Source organism: Pleurodeles waltl, chromosome 2_1, assembly GCF_031143425.1.
Source record: "Pleurodeles waltl isolate 20211129_DDA chromosome 2_1, aPleWal1.hap1.20221129, whole genome shotgun sequence".
Classification (NCBI taxonomy): Eukaryota; Metazoa; Chordata; class Amphibia; order Caudata; family Salamandridae; genus Pleurodeles; species Pleurodeles waltl.
This window is the reverse complement of record NC_090438.1, coordinates 303,495,195-303,509,834: the sequence shown is the minus strand read 5'-3', so window position 1 is coordinate 303,509,834 and position 14,640 is coordinate 303,495,195. Positions and strand designations below refer to the sequence as shown.

Sequence of the window (14,640 nt, the reverse complement as noted above, 5' to 3'; positions counted from 1 at the left end):
GCTGCACTGCCGATTGTAGAGAGCAGTGTCATCAGGCTAGGCAAGGTCACTCATAAGTCCAGGCACCAACATATTTCAGTCGATGTAGCAATGCCCACAAACATTATGCATGACCATCAGACAAAAAAAACTATTGCCATAGATATGCATCAATATCTATGCGCACAGTAGCAAAAATAGCAACACAACTGATTGTTTATTCATATCTCTACAAGGAAGACATGTAGGTGGTGATGTAGCGTGTGAGCCCCTCATGTTGGAGATGCCACATTGCACGAGGTTAACAAGCCCACCTCCTGAAAGTTGCCTTCCTCCAAGCCAATGCACCATCTATGTGTGGTTGCTTCACTAGGCAGCTGGTTGAAAATGAGATGGAAGGCTGGCTTCAGCAGGGCTGCAGCATGGCAGATGTAGGTTGGCATATTCCCATTGCTCATCTTGGAATACTGTGTCTGTGATGATGGAGAGAGCACTGGAGTGTACCTGCATGGGATGGTTTGGATGAGGATTCAACTGGGGTACCTGCATGGTGGGTGGTGTGGGTAGTTGAGTACTTCATCGAATCTTCAGAAAATGCAGTGTGGAGAGTTATTCGCCAAGCTGTGTGCTTTTGCAGGGCCAGACACTCCTGCTGCAACATTGATTTATTGGTTGTACAGGAAGCCTGTTCTGTTTTTAATGGCAATGTATCTAACATGGCTAATACCATTAGATGGCACCAGATGCCATGAGTTTGCTGACCAGGGCCCAGCAAAAACTGTTGTCGTGCCTGCAGACAGCCTTACCCGAAGGACACCGTCTATCAATGCTGATTCAGATAGCTAACGTTCAAAAGAGTGCACACTTTTAAAGGCTTTCCAGGCATGTAAAATATATTACCAAAAAAGTGTTTGTCTGCGCTTGAATTTGAGCAGGCCATGAGAGAAAAACAGAAAGAATAAAGCTTCCGGAGTGTGCCCAGAGGGAATGAGCATGCTAATGGAGAGCCTGGATTCAAGTCCAAATCAGAATGCAACCAAATTTGTGTACAATTTCAACTCTAAAGCAATGAGTGTGTGTAATGCTATAACATTTAAGGATTAATAAGAGATGCACAGACATACATACACACAGTCCTCTTCTTTGTGGCTATTCTGATGGCAAATTCTGGTGGGCCAGACCCAAGATCTTGCCGTCCGCAGCAAGCATTCAGTAGCCCGATAGCACAAACATGTAGATTTCCAAAGGGCTTCTGGGGAGGTCTCGATTTAGGGGTATCTAATCTGACAACTGTGCCGCCAAACGTGATTTGGAAATGCTGTTGACTATAGTTATTTTCTGAAGGAAACACTAAATTTGCAATACCAAAAGGTGTTCTGTTGACTATCTCATTGAAGCAGTGATGTAAAAAAGAGTGTCAAAGGTCCTAATACGAGCAAGGAAAATGGGCACCCTTCCCAATCGGCTTTGTAGAAAGGTCAACTTTAACCCCTTCGCTGCCAGGCCTTTCCCCCCTCCTGTGCCGAGCCTTTTTTTGGCTATTTGGAGCAGTTCGCGCTTAGGCCCTCATAACTTTTTGTTCACGTAAGCTACCCACGCCAAATTTGCGTCCTTTTTTTCCAACATCCTAGGGATTATAGAGGTACCCAGACTTTGTGGGTTCCCCAGAAGGAGGCCAAGAAATTAGCCAAAAAACAGTGAAAATTTCGTTTTTTTAAAAAAAATTGGAAAAATGGGCTGCAGAAGAAGGCTTGTGGTTTTTTCCCTGAAAAGGGCATCAACAAAGGGTTTGCGGTGATAAAATCACCAGCTTCCCAGCTTTCAGGAACAGGCAGACTTGAATCAGAAAACACAATTTTTCAACACAATTTTGGCATTTTACTGGGACATACCCCATTTTTACGATTTTTTGTGCTTTCAGCCTCCTTCCAGTCAGTGACAGAAATGGGCATGAAACCAACGCTGGATCCCAAACACCGCAACATTTCTGAAAAGTAGACAAAATTCTGAATTCAGCAAGGGGTAATTTGTGTAGATCCTACAAGGGTTTCCTACAGAAAATAACAACTGAAAAAGAAAAATATTGAAATTGAGGTGAAAAAAACATCAATTTTTCTCTAAGTTTTACTCTGTAACTTTTTCCTGCAATGTCAGATTTTCGAAAGCAATATACCGTTACGTCTGCTGGACTCTTCTGGTTGCGGGGATATATAGGGCTTGTAGGTTCATCAAGAACTCTAGGTACCCAGAGCCAATAAATGACCTCCACCCTGCAGTGGGTTTTCATTCCATGCCGGGTATACAGCAATTCATTTGCTGAAATATAAAGAGTAAAAAAATAGCTATCAAGAAAACCTTTGTATTTCCAAAATGGGCACAAGATAAGGTGTTGAGAAGCAGTGGTTATTTGCACATCTCTGAATTCCGGGGTGCCCATACTAGCATGTGAATTACAGGGCATTTCTCAAATAGACGTCTTTTTTACACACTGTCTTACATTTGGAAGGGAAAAATGTAGAGAAAGACAAGGGGCAATAACAGTTGTTTTGCTATTCTATGTTCCCCCAAGTCTCCCGATAAAAATGATACCTCACTTGTGTGGGTAGGCCTAGCGCCCGCGACAGGATATGCCCCAAAACACAACGTGGACACATCACAGAAAACAGACCTGTTTTAGCAAAGTGCCTACCTGTAGATTTTGGCCTGTAGCTCAGCCGCCACCTAGGGAAACCTACAAAACCTGTGCATTTCTGAAAACTAGAGACCTAGGGGAATCCAAGATGGGGTGACTTGTGTGGCTGGGACCAGGTTCTGTTACCCAGAATCCTTTGCAAACCTCAAAATTTGGCTAAAAAAACACATGTTCCTCACATTTCTGTGGCAGAAAGTTCTGGAATCTGAGAGGAGCCACAAATTTCCTTCCCCCCAGCGTTCCCCCACGTCTCCCAAAAAAAATGATACCTCACTTGTGTGGGTAGGCCTAGCGCCCGCGACAGGAAACGCCCCAAAGCGCAACGTGGACACAGCCAAATGTTTGAAGGAAAACAGAGGTGTTTTTTGCAAAGTGCCTACCTGTAGATTTTGGCCTGTAGCTCAGCCGCCACCTAGGGAAACCTACCAAACCTGTGCATTTCTGAAAACTAGAGACCTAGGGGAATCCAAGATGGGGTGACTTGTGTGGCTCGGACCAGGTTCTGTTACCCAGAATCCTTCGCAAACCTCAAAATTTGGCTAAAAAAACACATGTTCCTCACATTTCTGTGGCAGAAAGTTCTAGAATCTGAGAGGAGCCACAAATTTCCTTCCACCCAGCGTTCCCCTACGTCTCCCGATAAAAATGATACCTCACTTGTGTGGGTAGGCCTAGCGCCCGCGACAGGAAATGCACCAAAGCGCAACGTGAACACAGCCAAATTTTTGAAGGAAAACAGAGGTGTTTTTTGCAAAGTGCCTACCTGTAGATTTTGGCCTGTAGCTCAGCCGCCACCTAGGGAAACCTACCAAACCTGTGCATTTCTGAAAACTAGAGACCTAGGGGAATCCAAGATGGGGTGACTTGTGTGGCTGGGACCAGGTTCAGTTACCCAGAATCCTTTGCAAACCTCAAAATTTGGCAAAATAAACACATGTTCCTCACATTTCTGTGGCAGAAAGTTCTGGAATCTGAGCAAAGCCACAAATTTCCTTCCACCCAGCGTTCCCCAATGTCTCCCGATAAAAATTATACCTCACTTGTGTGGGTAGGCCTAGCGCCCGCGACAGGAAACGCCCCAAAGCGCAACATGGACACATCCAAATTTTTGAAGGAAAACAGAGGTGTTTTTTGCAAAGTGCCTACCTGTAGATTTTGGCCTGTAGCTCAGCCGCCACCTAGGGAAACCTACCAAACCTGTGCATTTCTGAAAACTAGAGACCTAGGGGAATCCAAGATGGGGTGACTTGTGTGGCTCGGACCAGGTTCTGTTACCCAGAATCCTTTGAAACCTCAAAATTTGGCTAAAAAAACACATGTTCCTCACATTTCTGTGGCAGAAAGTTCTGGAATCTGAGAGGAGCCACAAATTTCCTTCCACCCAGCGTTCCCCCACGTCTCCCGATAAAAATGATACCTCACTTGTGTGGGTAGGCCTAGCGCTCGCGACAGGAAATGGCCCAAAACACAACGTGGACACATCACATTTTTTCATAGAAAACAGTGCCTACCTGTGGATTTTGGCCTCTAGCTCAGCCGGCACCTGGGGAAACCTAGCAAACCAGCGCATTTTTGAAAACTAGAGACCTAGGGGAATCCAAGATGGGGTGATTTGCGGGACTCTGACCAGGTTCTGTTACCCAGAATCCTTTGCAAACATCAAAATTTGGCCAAAAAACACTTTTTCCTCTCATTTCGGTGACAGAAAGTTCTGGAATCTGAGAGGAGCCACAAATTTCCTTCCACCCAGCGTTCCCCTAAGTCTCTCCATAAAAATGGTACCTCACTTGTGTGGGTAGGCCTAGCCCCCACGAAAGGAAATGGCCCAAAACACAACGTGGACACAAGATATTTTTTCACAGAAAACAGAGGTGTTTTTTGCAAAGTGCCTACCTGTGGATTTTGGCCTCTAGCTCAGCCGGCCCCGGGGGGGGGGGGGAAATGCCCTAAAATAAATTTGCCCCCCGAACCCCACCCCCCCCCCGGAGCGACCCTTGCCTACGGGGTCGCTCCCCCTGCGTGACATTGGCACCAAAAAACAAATCCCTGGTGCCTAGTGGTTTCTGCCCCCTTGGGGCAGATTGACCTAAAATCGACCAATCTGCCCCCAAGGGGGGCAGAAATGGTCTAAATACAATTTGCCCCCCAGGGGAGCGACCCTTGCCTGATGGGTCGCTTCCCATCTCTAAAAAAAAACAAACAAACAAAAACACAAAAAAAAAATTTGCCCTGGCGCCTAGAGGTTTCTGCCCCCCCTGGGGGTAGATCGGCCTAATATCAATAGGCCGATCTGCCCCCAGGGGGGGCAGAGATGGCCTAAAATAATTTTGCCCCCCCAGGGAGCGACCCTTGCCTACAAGGTCGCTCCCCTTGCGTGACGGCGCAAAAAAAAGATCCCTGGTGCCTAGTGGTTTCTGCCCCCCTTGGGGGCAGATTGACCTAAAATCGGCCGATCTGCCCCCAAAGCGGGCAGAAATGGCCTAAATACATTTTGCCCCTCCAGGGGAGCGACCCTTGTCCAAGGGGACAAGGGTTTTTGTAAAACAAAAAAACAAAAAAAATCCCTGGTGCCTAGTGGTTTCTGCCCCCTTTGGGGGCAGATCAGCTGAATCAAAATAGGCTGATCTACCCCCAGGGGGGCAGAAATGGCCTAAAATAATCCCCCCCCCCCCCAGGGAGCGACCCTTGCCTAAGGGGTCGCTCCCCTTGCGTGAAATTCACGCAAAAAAACAACTCCCTGGCGTCTAATGCTTTCTGCCCCCCTTGGGGGCAGATTGGCCTCATCAAAATAGGCCAATCTGCCCCCAAGGGGGGCAGAAATGGCCTAAATATAATTTGCCCCCTAGGGGAGCGACCCTTGCCTAAGGGGTCGCTCCCCACCTAAAAAAAAAAGAAAAAGAAAAAAAAAAGAAATGATCCCTGGTGCCTAGAGGTTTCTGCCCCCCCTGGGGGCAGATCGGCCTAATAATAGGCCGATCTGCCCACAGGGGGGGGCAGAAAAGGCCTTACCCAAAAAATGCCCCCCCTGGGAGCGACCCTTGCCCAAGGGGTCGCTCCTGTTGCGTAAAATTCGCGAAAAAAAAAAACTCCCTGGTGTCTAATGGTTTCTGCCCCCCTTGGGGGCAGATTGGCCTCATCAAAATAGGCCAATCTGCCCCCAAGGGGGGCAGAAATGGCCTAAATATATATTGCCCCCTAGGGGAGCGACCCTTGCCTAAGGGGTCGCTCCCCACCTAAAAAAAAAGAAAACATCACACAAAAAAAAGAAAAAAAAAAAAAGCTCCCTGGTGCCTAGCGGTTTCTGCCCCCTCTGGGGGCAGATCGGCCTAATAATAGGCCAATCTGCCCCCAGGGGGGGCAGAAAAGGCCTTCTTAAAAAAAAGGCCCCCCCTGGGAGCGACCCTTGCCCAAGGGGTCGCTCCCTTTTGACAATTTCATAAAAAAAAAAAAAATCCCTGGTGTCTAGTGGGGTTTCAAAAGCCGGATTGCAAGCAATCCGGCTTTTGAAACCCTGTGAGAGACTTCAAAAGGAAGGAAATACATTTCCTTCCCTTTGAAGCCTCTCGGGGCCTCCCCCATGGGATTGAAAGAGAAATGCAAAAGCATTTCTCTTTCAATCGCGCTGGAAGCTCTGCTTCCAGCACGATGGGGGAGACCCTGTGACTAATCAGCGCGCGCGCGCTGACGTCACAGGGGAGGTTGGGGGGGTCGGGGGTGGGAGGGGAAGGGCTTCCCCTTCCATCCCTGACTTTGGGGGGGTGTGGGGAAGCACACAGAGGGAGCGAGAGCGTTCCCTCTGGGCTGTGTGCCGAGGACGTAGTGGTTACGTCCTCAGCACAGCAGCACTGTGCCGAAGGACATAACCACTACGTCCTCAGCACAGAAGGGGTTAATTCGGGTGCAGTGGGCCCAGGAGAGAGGCTATTATTAATGCAGCAGTGTACTGCCACCAGGACAAGTAGTGTAGGAGGGCCATCGATCCGATGTTATGCGGTTTTGCTTTGCTACCACCCGGAGTGGTAAGTGGCACAGCTTCCTTGCTTGAATTGGGGCCCTGGCTCCCTTGCTATGTCACTGACTGGGCCACCACACTCCTTGCCCCCACGGCCTCTGCTTCTATTACTTTGATTGGAGATACGCCCCTGCAGACAAGAGCAAAATGACCAACTCTTTTAAAAACCAGTGCTTTAAATGTGCGGGTAATACTGTTCGTTACTGACACTTCTTCAATTTGAAATAGAGAGTACCTGCACTTCTCAGCGCTTCAACAATACATTTAACGGGGGAGCACCGGCACTTCTCAGGAGCAAGTAGGTACTCTAAATAGTGAGTACCTGTACTTCAATACTTCCTTTTGAAGCAGTGATTAAAACGTACAAAAGAAATAACGGCATATAAATGATATGTGCAGGATAAGACAACATTCGAACACTGCCCAAGTGCGTTTTGTTGGTTTCATTTCTTGCTGGAGAATGGCATTCCTGAAATGTGTGTCTGTCCATAAACTTTATAGCGCCTGACTGGTTCTCTCTGGCCAATCTGAGTTAAGGCCTTGGGTGAAACATCATGAATGGAACTATACACTCTCTTATGTTCATTTATTTAGAATCTGACGAATCTTCGGCATGTGAAGGTTACTATAAACTCTCCGCACCAGGTGGCAGGTAAGTGACTTTTTAATGAGGGCCGTCCTGCGTTCTGGTAAATAGCTGTCATTGTTGGAATGCGGCCCAGAGACAAAGGTATCACTATGGGTCTCATCACTGGCCGGCTCTAGGGCGGTGCGACCGGTGCCACTGCACCAGGTGTTGACTTCGGGTGGGGGCACTGTGCCTGCTGCCACATTCCTTGCCTCCAGCAATTTTCAAGAATTAAAATGTCAAAATAATTCCCGTGATTGATGGTCCTTCTGGAGAGAAATCGAGTTTTGTCCAGTGGAAGTTTTAACTCATCATAAGGTAGCACAGAAGGTTAATGTGCCTGCTGAAAAGAACGTATACTATGCAGATCACAAAGTACATACAATGTAAATAGGTCAGTGGCTTACTGCTTTTGTTGGAGATATCCTTTAGTTAATTGTAGTTTATGAGGGGAGAGACCCCTGACCTCTTTTGGCCGGAGCTCGCTCCCCTGCGCCGACAGCACCACCTTGCTGTGCTGCTCCTCCCCGACCCCCGCCCACGCGACCGATCGCGTGTTCGAGGCCCTCCTCCTCATCCCTGGTGTCCAGTGTACGCTGGTAAGTTTTACTAATCTGTGCACTGTGTCTCCTGTTTTCCACTGTTTCCACTGCTTCCACCGTTTTCCGACCTCTTCTCCTTTCCTTCTATCCTCCACTGCTCGTCTGTGCTTTGTATTGCCTGTTTCCACTGCTTTTCTGACCTCTTCTCCTTCCTTCTGTCCTCCGCTGATAGTCTGTGCTTTGTATTGCCTGTTTCCACCGCTTTTCTGACCTCTTCTCCTTCCTTCTGTCCTCCGCTGATAGTCTGTGCTTTGCATTGCCTGTTTCCACCCTTTTCTGACCTCTTCTCCTTCCTTCGGTCCTCCGCTGTTAGTCTGTGCTTTGTATTGCCTGTTTCCACTGCTTCCACCGCTTTTCTGACCTCTTCTCCTTTCCTTCTATCCTCCGCTGCTAGTCTGTGCTTTGTATTGCCTGTTTCCACTGTTTTCCACTGTTCCTGACCTCATCCACTTCCCCTCTGTTTTCTGCTTCTCTTTACTAGCCTGTGCATTGTGTTTTGTTTTTTTGTGCCTTTTTCACTGCTTTTTTCACTGTTTTTTCCCTCACCATTCCTTCTTTTCTGGGCCATCTTGACCCTTGTGCGCTCCCCTGGCTCCTGCCTATTCCCCACCGCTGCGTCCCTGCAGCTCCGGCCCCCATCCGTCCCCCATTCGCTCTCCCGCCCAACTCCCGCCTCCCAGCTGACCCTCCCTCCCACCTCGCCCTCTTAATGGCGGTCGCTGTGCGGCCGCTCTGCTGGCGCGCCAGAGGGGCGCCAGATGCAAGCCTGTCTGCGTTCGTCCGCACTCGGACCGCACCCAGCGCCAGTCCCCCTGGCCCAACCAGCCAAACCCGCCTCAGACTACACTACCACCCCCACTCCCTCCTCTCCCTCAACCCCGGAGCTCGCCCCAACTGCATACTAACCAGCCCCACATACACACAAGGCCCCTTCTCCTGCCGCACCTGCCTATTCTCCTGCTTCACCTCCCACACACCCCATACCAACACCAAACACAACAGCCCCACACAACAACATCCGCACCCACCAACAAGACCCACAACCCGCACAAGCCCCACACCAATGCCACCTCTACCCACAGCAACACCACAAGCACCCCCGCAAACGCTATCTCACATCACAACAACCACACCAACCATCTCAGCTGTCTGCTACTAAACACCCGGTCCCTACACTAACATGCCATAGAACTCTGGGACCTCATCACATCACACTCACCTGACATCGTCTTCCTCACAGAAACATGGACAAACCTCACATCCGAGCCAGACATAGCTACAGCCACCCCAGAGGGCTACAAACTCCAACGCAAAGACCGCCCTAACAAACCTGGATGCGGCATCGCCATCCTTCACAGAGACACCATCAAAGTCACCAACAACACCCTTGACACGCTCAACAACGCAGAACACATGCACTTCCTCATCCACATCAACAACACCACCACCCTCAGAGGCACACTCATATACAGACCCCCTGGACCATGCCCCCCTTCTGCGACACCATCAGCAAGCACGCTCTCACCTCCACAGACTACATACTCCTCAGCGACTTCAACTTCCACCTGGAAAACCCCCGAGACCACAACTCCTCCTCCCTCCTGGACAACCTCACCAACCTGGGACTCAAACAACTGGTTACAGCCCCCACCCACTCGGCTGGACACACACTCTACGCAATTTTCACATCAAGCCAACACGTCACCTACACCCACACCACCAAACTCCAATGGACAGACCACCATTGCGTCCACTTCTCCTACAACAAACCACCCACACACCCCCACCAACACACCACCCCCTACCGCATGTGGGACAAGATCCCCATGGAGCACCTGAACTCCCAACTGACACAAACCCCCCCACCCAACACCACCGACCCCATCATCGCCACCCACAACCTCAATAAATGGATCACCACCTGTGCCAACACTCTTGCGCCCCTCAAAAAAAACATCACCACCCGCAATATCAAGAACGCCCCAAGGTTCACCACTGAACTCCACGAGTCCAAACGCAAATGCCGCAAAGCAGAGAAAACTTGGAGACAAGAACCCTCCGCCACAAACTTCTCCGCCCTCAAAACCACCACACGCATCCACCACCAACTCATACGCACCACCAAAAGAGCACACTACAAGGAACGTATTGACAACAACTCCCAAAGCAGCAAAGAACTCTTTACCATCATCAAAGAGCTCTCCAAACCCAAAGCCAGCAACCAAGACCCCACCCACACACAAACCCTCTGCAACTCCCTCTCAAATCATTTCCACCGCAAAATCCAGGACATACACAACAGCTTCATACCACACACACCCTCCACACACAACCCCCACCCACCCAACACAAACCCACCACACACACCCCCCAACCTACTCACCACCTGGGCCACCACCACTGACGAAGAAACTGAAAAGACAATGAACTCCATTCACTCTGGCTCCCCCTCCGACCCATGCCCCCACCGAATATACAGCAAGGCCAGCCCCACCATCGCCCCTAAACACCGAGCCATAATCAACAGCTCATTCGCAGCTGCCACCTTCCCTGACCTCTGGAAACATGCAGAAGTCACTGTGCTCTTAAAAAAAACCAAAGCCGACCCTGACGACCTCTCCAACTACCGCCCCATCTCCCTCCTCCCTTTCCCAGCCAAGGTCACGGAAAAACTAGTCAACTCCTGCCTATCCCACTTCCTCGAAACAAACCACACACTTGACCCCTCCCAATCTGGGTTCCGCAAGAATCACAGCACTGAAACTGCTCTCATTGCTTGTACCGACAAAATCAGATCCAGAGTTGACATGGGTGAAACTGTAGTACTCATACTCCTGGACCTCTCCGCAGCCTTTGACACTGCCTGCCACTGCACACTCCGTACACGACTCCACGACGCTGGGATCCGCAACTTAGCCCTGGACTGGCTCACCTCCTTCCTTACCGACAGAACCCAAAAAGTCCATCTCCCACCCTTCCAATCCTCTGCCACCAAAATCACCTGCGGAGTCCCACAAGGCTCCTCCCTCAGCCCCACACTCTTTAACATCTACATGGCCCCACTAGCCAACATCCTCAAACCCCACGGCATCACCATCCTCTCATACGCTGATGACACACAACTCATTTTTTCCCTCACCCGCAACCCCACCACCGCCAAAACCAACCTACACGCTGCACTCCTTGACACCGCTGCCTGGATGACAGCCAACCACCTTAAACTCAACTCCAACAAAACCGAAATAATCATTTTTGGTCCACACAAAAACACTTGGGACCCCTCCTGGTGGCCCGCCACGTTAGGCCCCGCCCCCGCAAGCCACGCACGCAACCGCAGCGTCATCTTGGACCCCTCCCTCTCTATGACCCAACAAATCAACGCCCTCACCTCCTCATGTTTTAACACACTTCGCACACTGAAGAAGACATTCAAATGGATCCCCACAGAGACCAGAAAGACAGTCACCCAGGCACTCATCAGCAGCAGGCTTGACTATGGCAATGCCCTCTACACCGGCACCACACTTAAACTCAAACACAAACTACAACGAATCCAGAACTCAGCAGCACGACTCATCCTCGACCTGCCCGACATGAACACATCTCACCACACCTCAAATCCCTCCACTGGCTCCCCATAGACACAAGGATCACCTTTAAGATCCTCATCCACGCACACAAATCCCTCCACAACACCGGCCCAACCTACCTCAACGAAAGAGTGACCTTCCACACTCCCACACGCCACCTCCGCTCCGCCGATCTCTCCCTCGCCACAGTCCCTCGCATCAAACACACCACCACTGGAGGCACATCCTTCTCCTATCTGGCCCCCAAAGCCCGGAACTCCCTCCCCACCCACCTCTGCAAGACCCAGGACCTCCTACTCTTCAGGAAAAACCTTAAATCTGGCTTTTCGAACAGTGATCTACCCTCCCCTCCTCCCCTCTTCCCCCCTCCAGTGCCTTGAGACCCTCACGGGTGAGTAGCGCGCTCTATAAGTCTCTTTGATTGATTGATTGATTGATTGATTGATGAGTTAAAATCCTAACATGGAACTGTGAGCTAGAATCTGTCACCAAAGAGCTTCGTGGAAACTGCAAGGTATATAGCGTTATTATTTTTTCCCTTGTGTTTCATTATCCTAATGTTGCCAAAATGATTCATTGGGTAGAAATCAACTCTTTATTAGTAAAGACAACTCCCAACTGTGGTGGGGCTTTTGAAATTCTGAGTTTGTGCTTCTCCAGATCAAGCACTCAAACTATACTGCCCACCAGTATGGATGACGTGACTCCTACACCTTGTAGTCCTCTGTCTTATGTAACATTTCCTATTCACTGATTTACATACATGCCTCTGCATAATGTGTTTGTGATGTAAAGTGCTCTGACATGCTACACTATTATGAGTGGCACTATAAAACTAATTAAATGTATCTGAGAGAGAGTGGTTATGGAGACTTTTAGGGGCACTGTTAAAAGGTATTAGTGAAGGTATCCGTGGCACAGGTGGTCATTGAGTGGCACCAACAATCATTGTCGCATCTTGCGCCACCAGTGAAATCTGGCCCTGTTCTCATCAGCATAAGAATGCTGATTTTGATTGATGTTTAACAGGAATCATGCTTCTCTGCTGTTATTTGAGAAGCACGAAATTGACCACTTATTTGAACTTTTCTTCTACATTCCTTCTGTACTAGTGTCAATCCACACTCAGCAGTTGAAGCTAGACCTCTCTTAATAAATCCCAAGGAAGACTTTTTACTCATGTTCCATGACTACTTGCCACCATTTGTGACCATCATCAGATGCTGTCACGAACACACTGATGAAATCCAGAGATATTCTAGGGGTAGCTTTCTGTATCCTTCAGTACTAGGAAATGGTGTGTTTTTTTAGGTTTTAAGAGATTTATGACTCCATACTTGCATGTTGTGTGTGCGCATTTTATTGCACGGAAATGTATTACATTTTTACAGAAATGTATGTAAACCTGAGAAAGCTTTTTCTGCCATGACCATTTCCATCTTGGTAAGAAGGAGAGCGTTTGTTAGAGACAGAGGCCACAGGCAAAGAACAGCAATTATGCATTTATACACGATACATGGGTTTGGATTATTAACAACCTCCTTATGGGTTTCTTTGATACTACAATATAAATAAATGCATTATCAAACTAGAGATGGCAGTCGGCAAAGGGAACATTACAGAGAACAATTTAAACCGAAATAAACTGGATAAAAGGCTAACGTAGATTAAAAAACAGCAATAAGTAGGGGAAATGTATAGAAACTGAAAAGCAGCAATGTCAAAGCTTCTGATGGAAATCCCCAAAATATGGGTGCAATATTGGATTATGTGAGTCGGGCCCCAATCCCACAACATATTTTGATCGTGGGGATAACAAAAACCCTTTTTGCTCTCACCCCACAACTAAGACATCTTCAGCACCATTTCAAACCCCCTGTCTGAAATTATATCTACAATCGGGACATATTTACCTTTTTAAATAGTCCCCATAAGGCTGAGGTCTCCCTTCAAATGGCAGTCTTGGAGTGTGGTGCTTACATGGTAGTGTTCTAGATCTGGGGCATATTCCACAAAGGCTGTGAACCACTGGAGATGGGGCATTTGTCAGAAGTGTTGTCACTTTTGGTATGAAGTCATTTGATTGATATGTCGCCCATCGCCTAGTTATGCCTTGCCAAGTGTCAAGCATCTCGCATTAGAATAACGCATTTCTAGACATTTTCTCTCTTTACCGCAGTGCCTGAGATTGGCATTCAAGTCCTGAAGTGCGGTAAAACCTTGTTGTTCCAGTTTCTCACTTTGCTAGGTAAGCTCAGAGTAGTGTTTATCAAAGGCCACAAGGTGGCGCTGGTGTACAGCAGGAGGTATAGGCATTCTTGATATATTACGATTTTTATATGGTTCCCTCGTCTTCCTTGCTTGCGAAAAACTGTCACTCATAGTCGTTAAAATGTCTCTCATAATTACACTTACATTTTGAAAATGTTACACATAACAATATGAAACCTTGGCTGCTATGTATGCCCTTCACCATCTTGAGGCACACTGATAGAATCTGATAGAAGTAATGTCATGTATTTCCTGACTGTAGATATTTTTTGTACCTTTTCAGCTTCAAACTCATTCCCATATGTCAAAAAGAGAATACCTGTGATATACGAACATCAGATTGATCTGAAGCCTGTCGATGTCGCCATTGATGAAATAAAAGACAGAACAGCAGAGCTGCAAAAACTGTGTTCTTCCACTGACGTAGACATGATCCAGTTGCAGCTCAAGCTGCAGGGTTGTGTTTCAGTACAGGTATGGTGTTTAGTTAAAGTAAATCCTATTAAAATGGGTCCCTGTGTCATGAAATCCATTAAACAGCTGTTATCCACTCACCACAGACAGGAACATCTGTAAGATTAATGTCATTTGTCTAGATACAGATTGGCTTGTATTACTGGTCACCTATACAAGAAAAACAAAATAAAACGTTGATAAATCATCGTGATTTCTTAAAATAAAAAATAACGCTGTAGTCACAAATGCCTATGCCCATACAGTGGAACCATCTAAATTCATTGGCATTATGCATTTGGTTGCTTGACTCAGAGTGACTTAAATGATTCGAGCACTCCTCTTGGTACTAGAGGGGATGATATGCTGTTATGGATGTACCTGCCAGTGCTGGTGTTGTGTGATGAGGGTGC

General features: G+C 48.1%; 1 protein-coding gene across 2 annotated transcripts in view; it reads left to right on the top strand.

Moving 5' to 3' along the window:
- DOCK11 (dedicator of cytokinesis 11) overlaps positions 1-14,640 on the top strand; it is a 1,108,606-nt gene that overhangs the window by 936,860 nt on the left and 157,106 nt on the right. For both annotated transcript variants that reach the window (XM_069212535.1, XM_069212533.1), the window contains one exon: positions 14,058-14,248. In XM_069212535.1, coding sequence (XP_069068636.1) covers positions 14,058-14,248 — 191 coding nt within the window. The remainder of the gene's footprint in view (positions 1-14,057; positions 14,249-14,640) is intronic.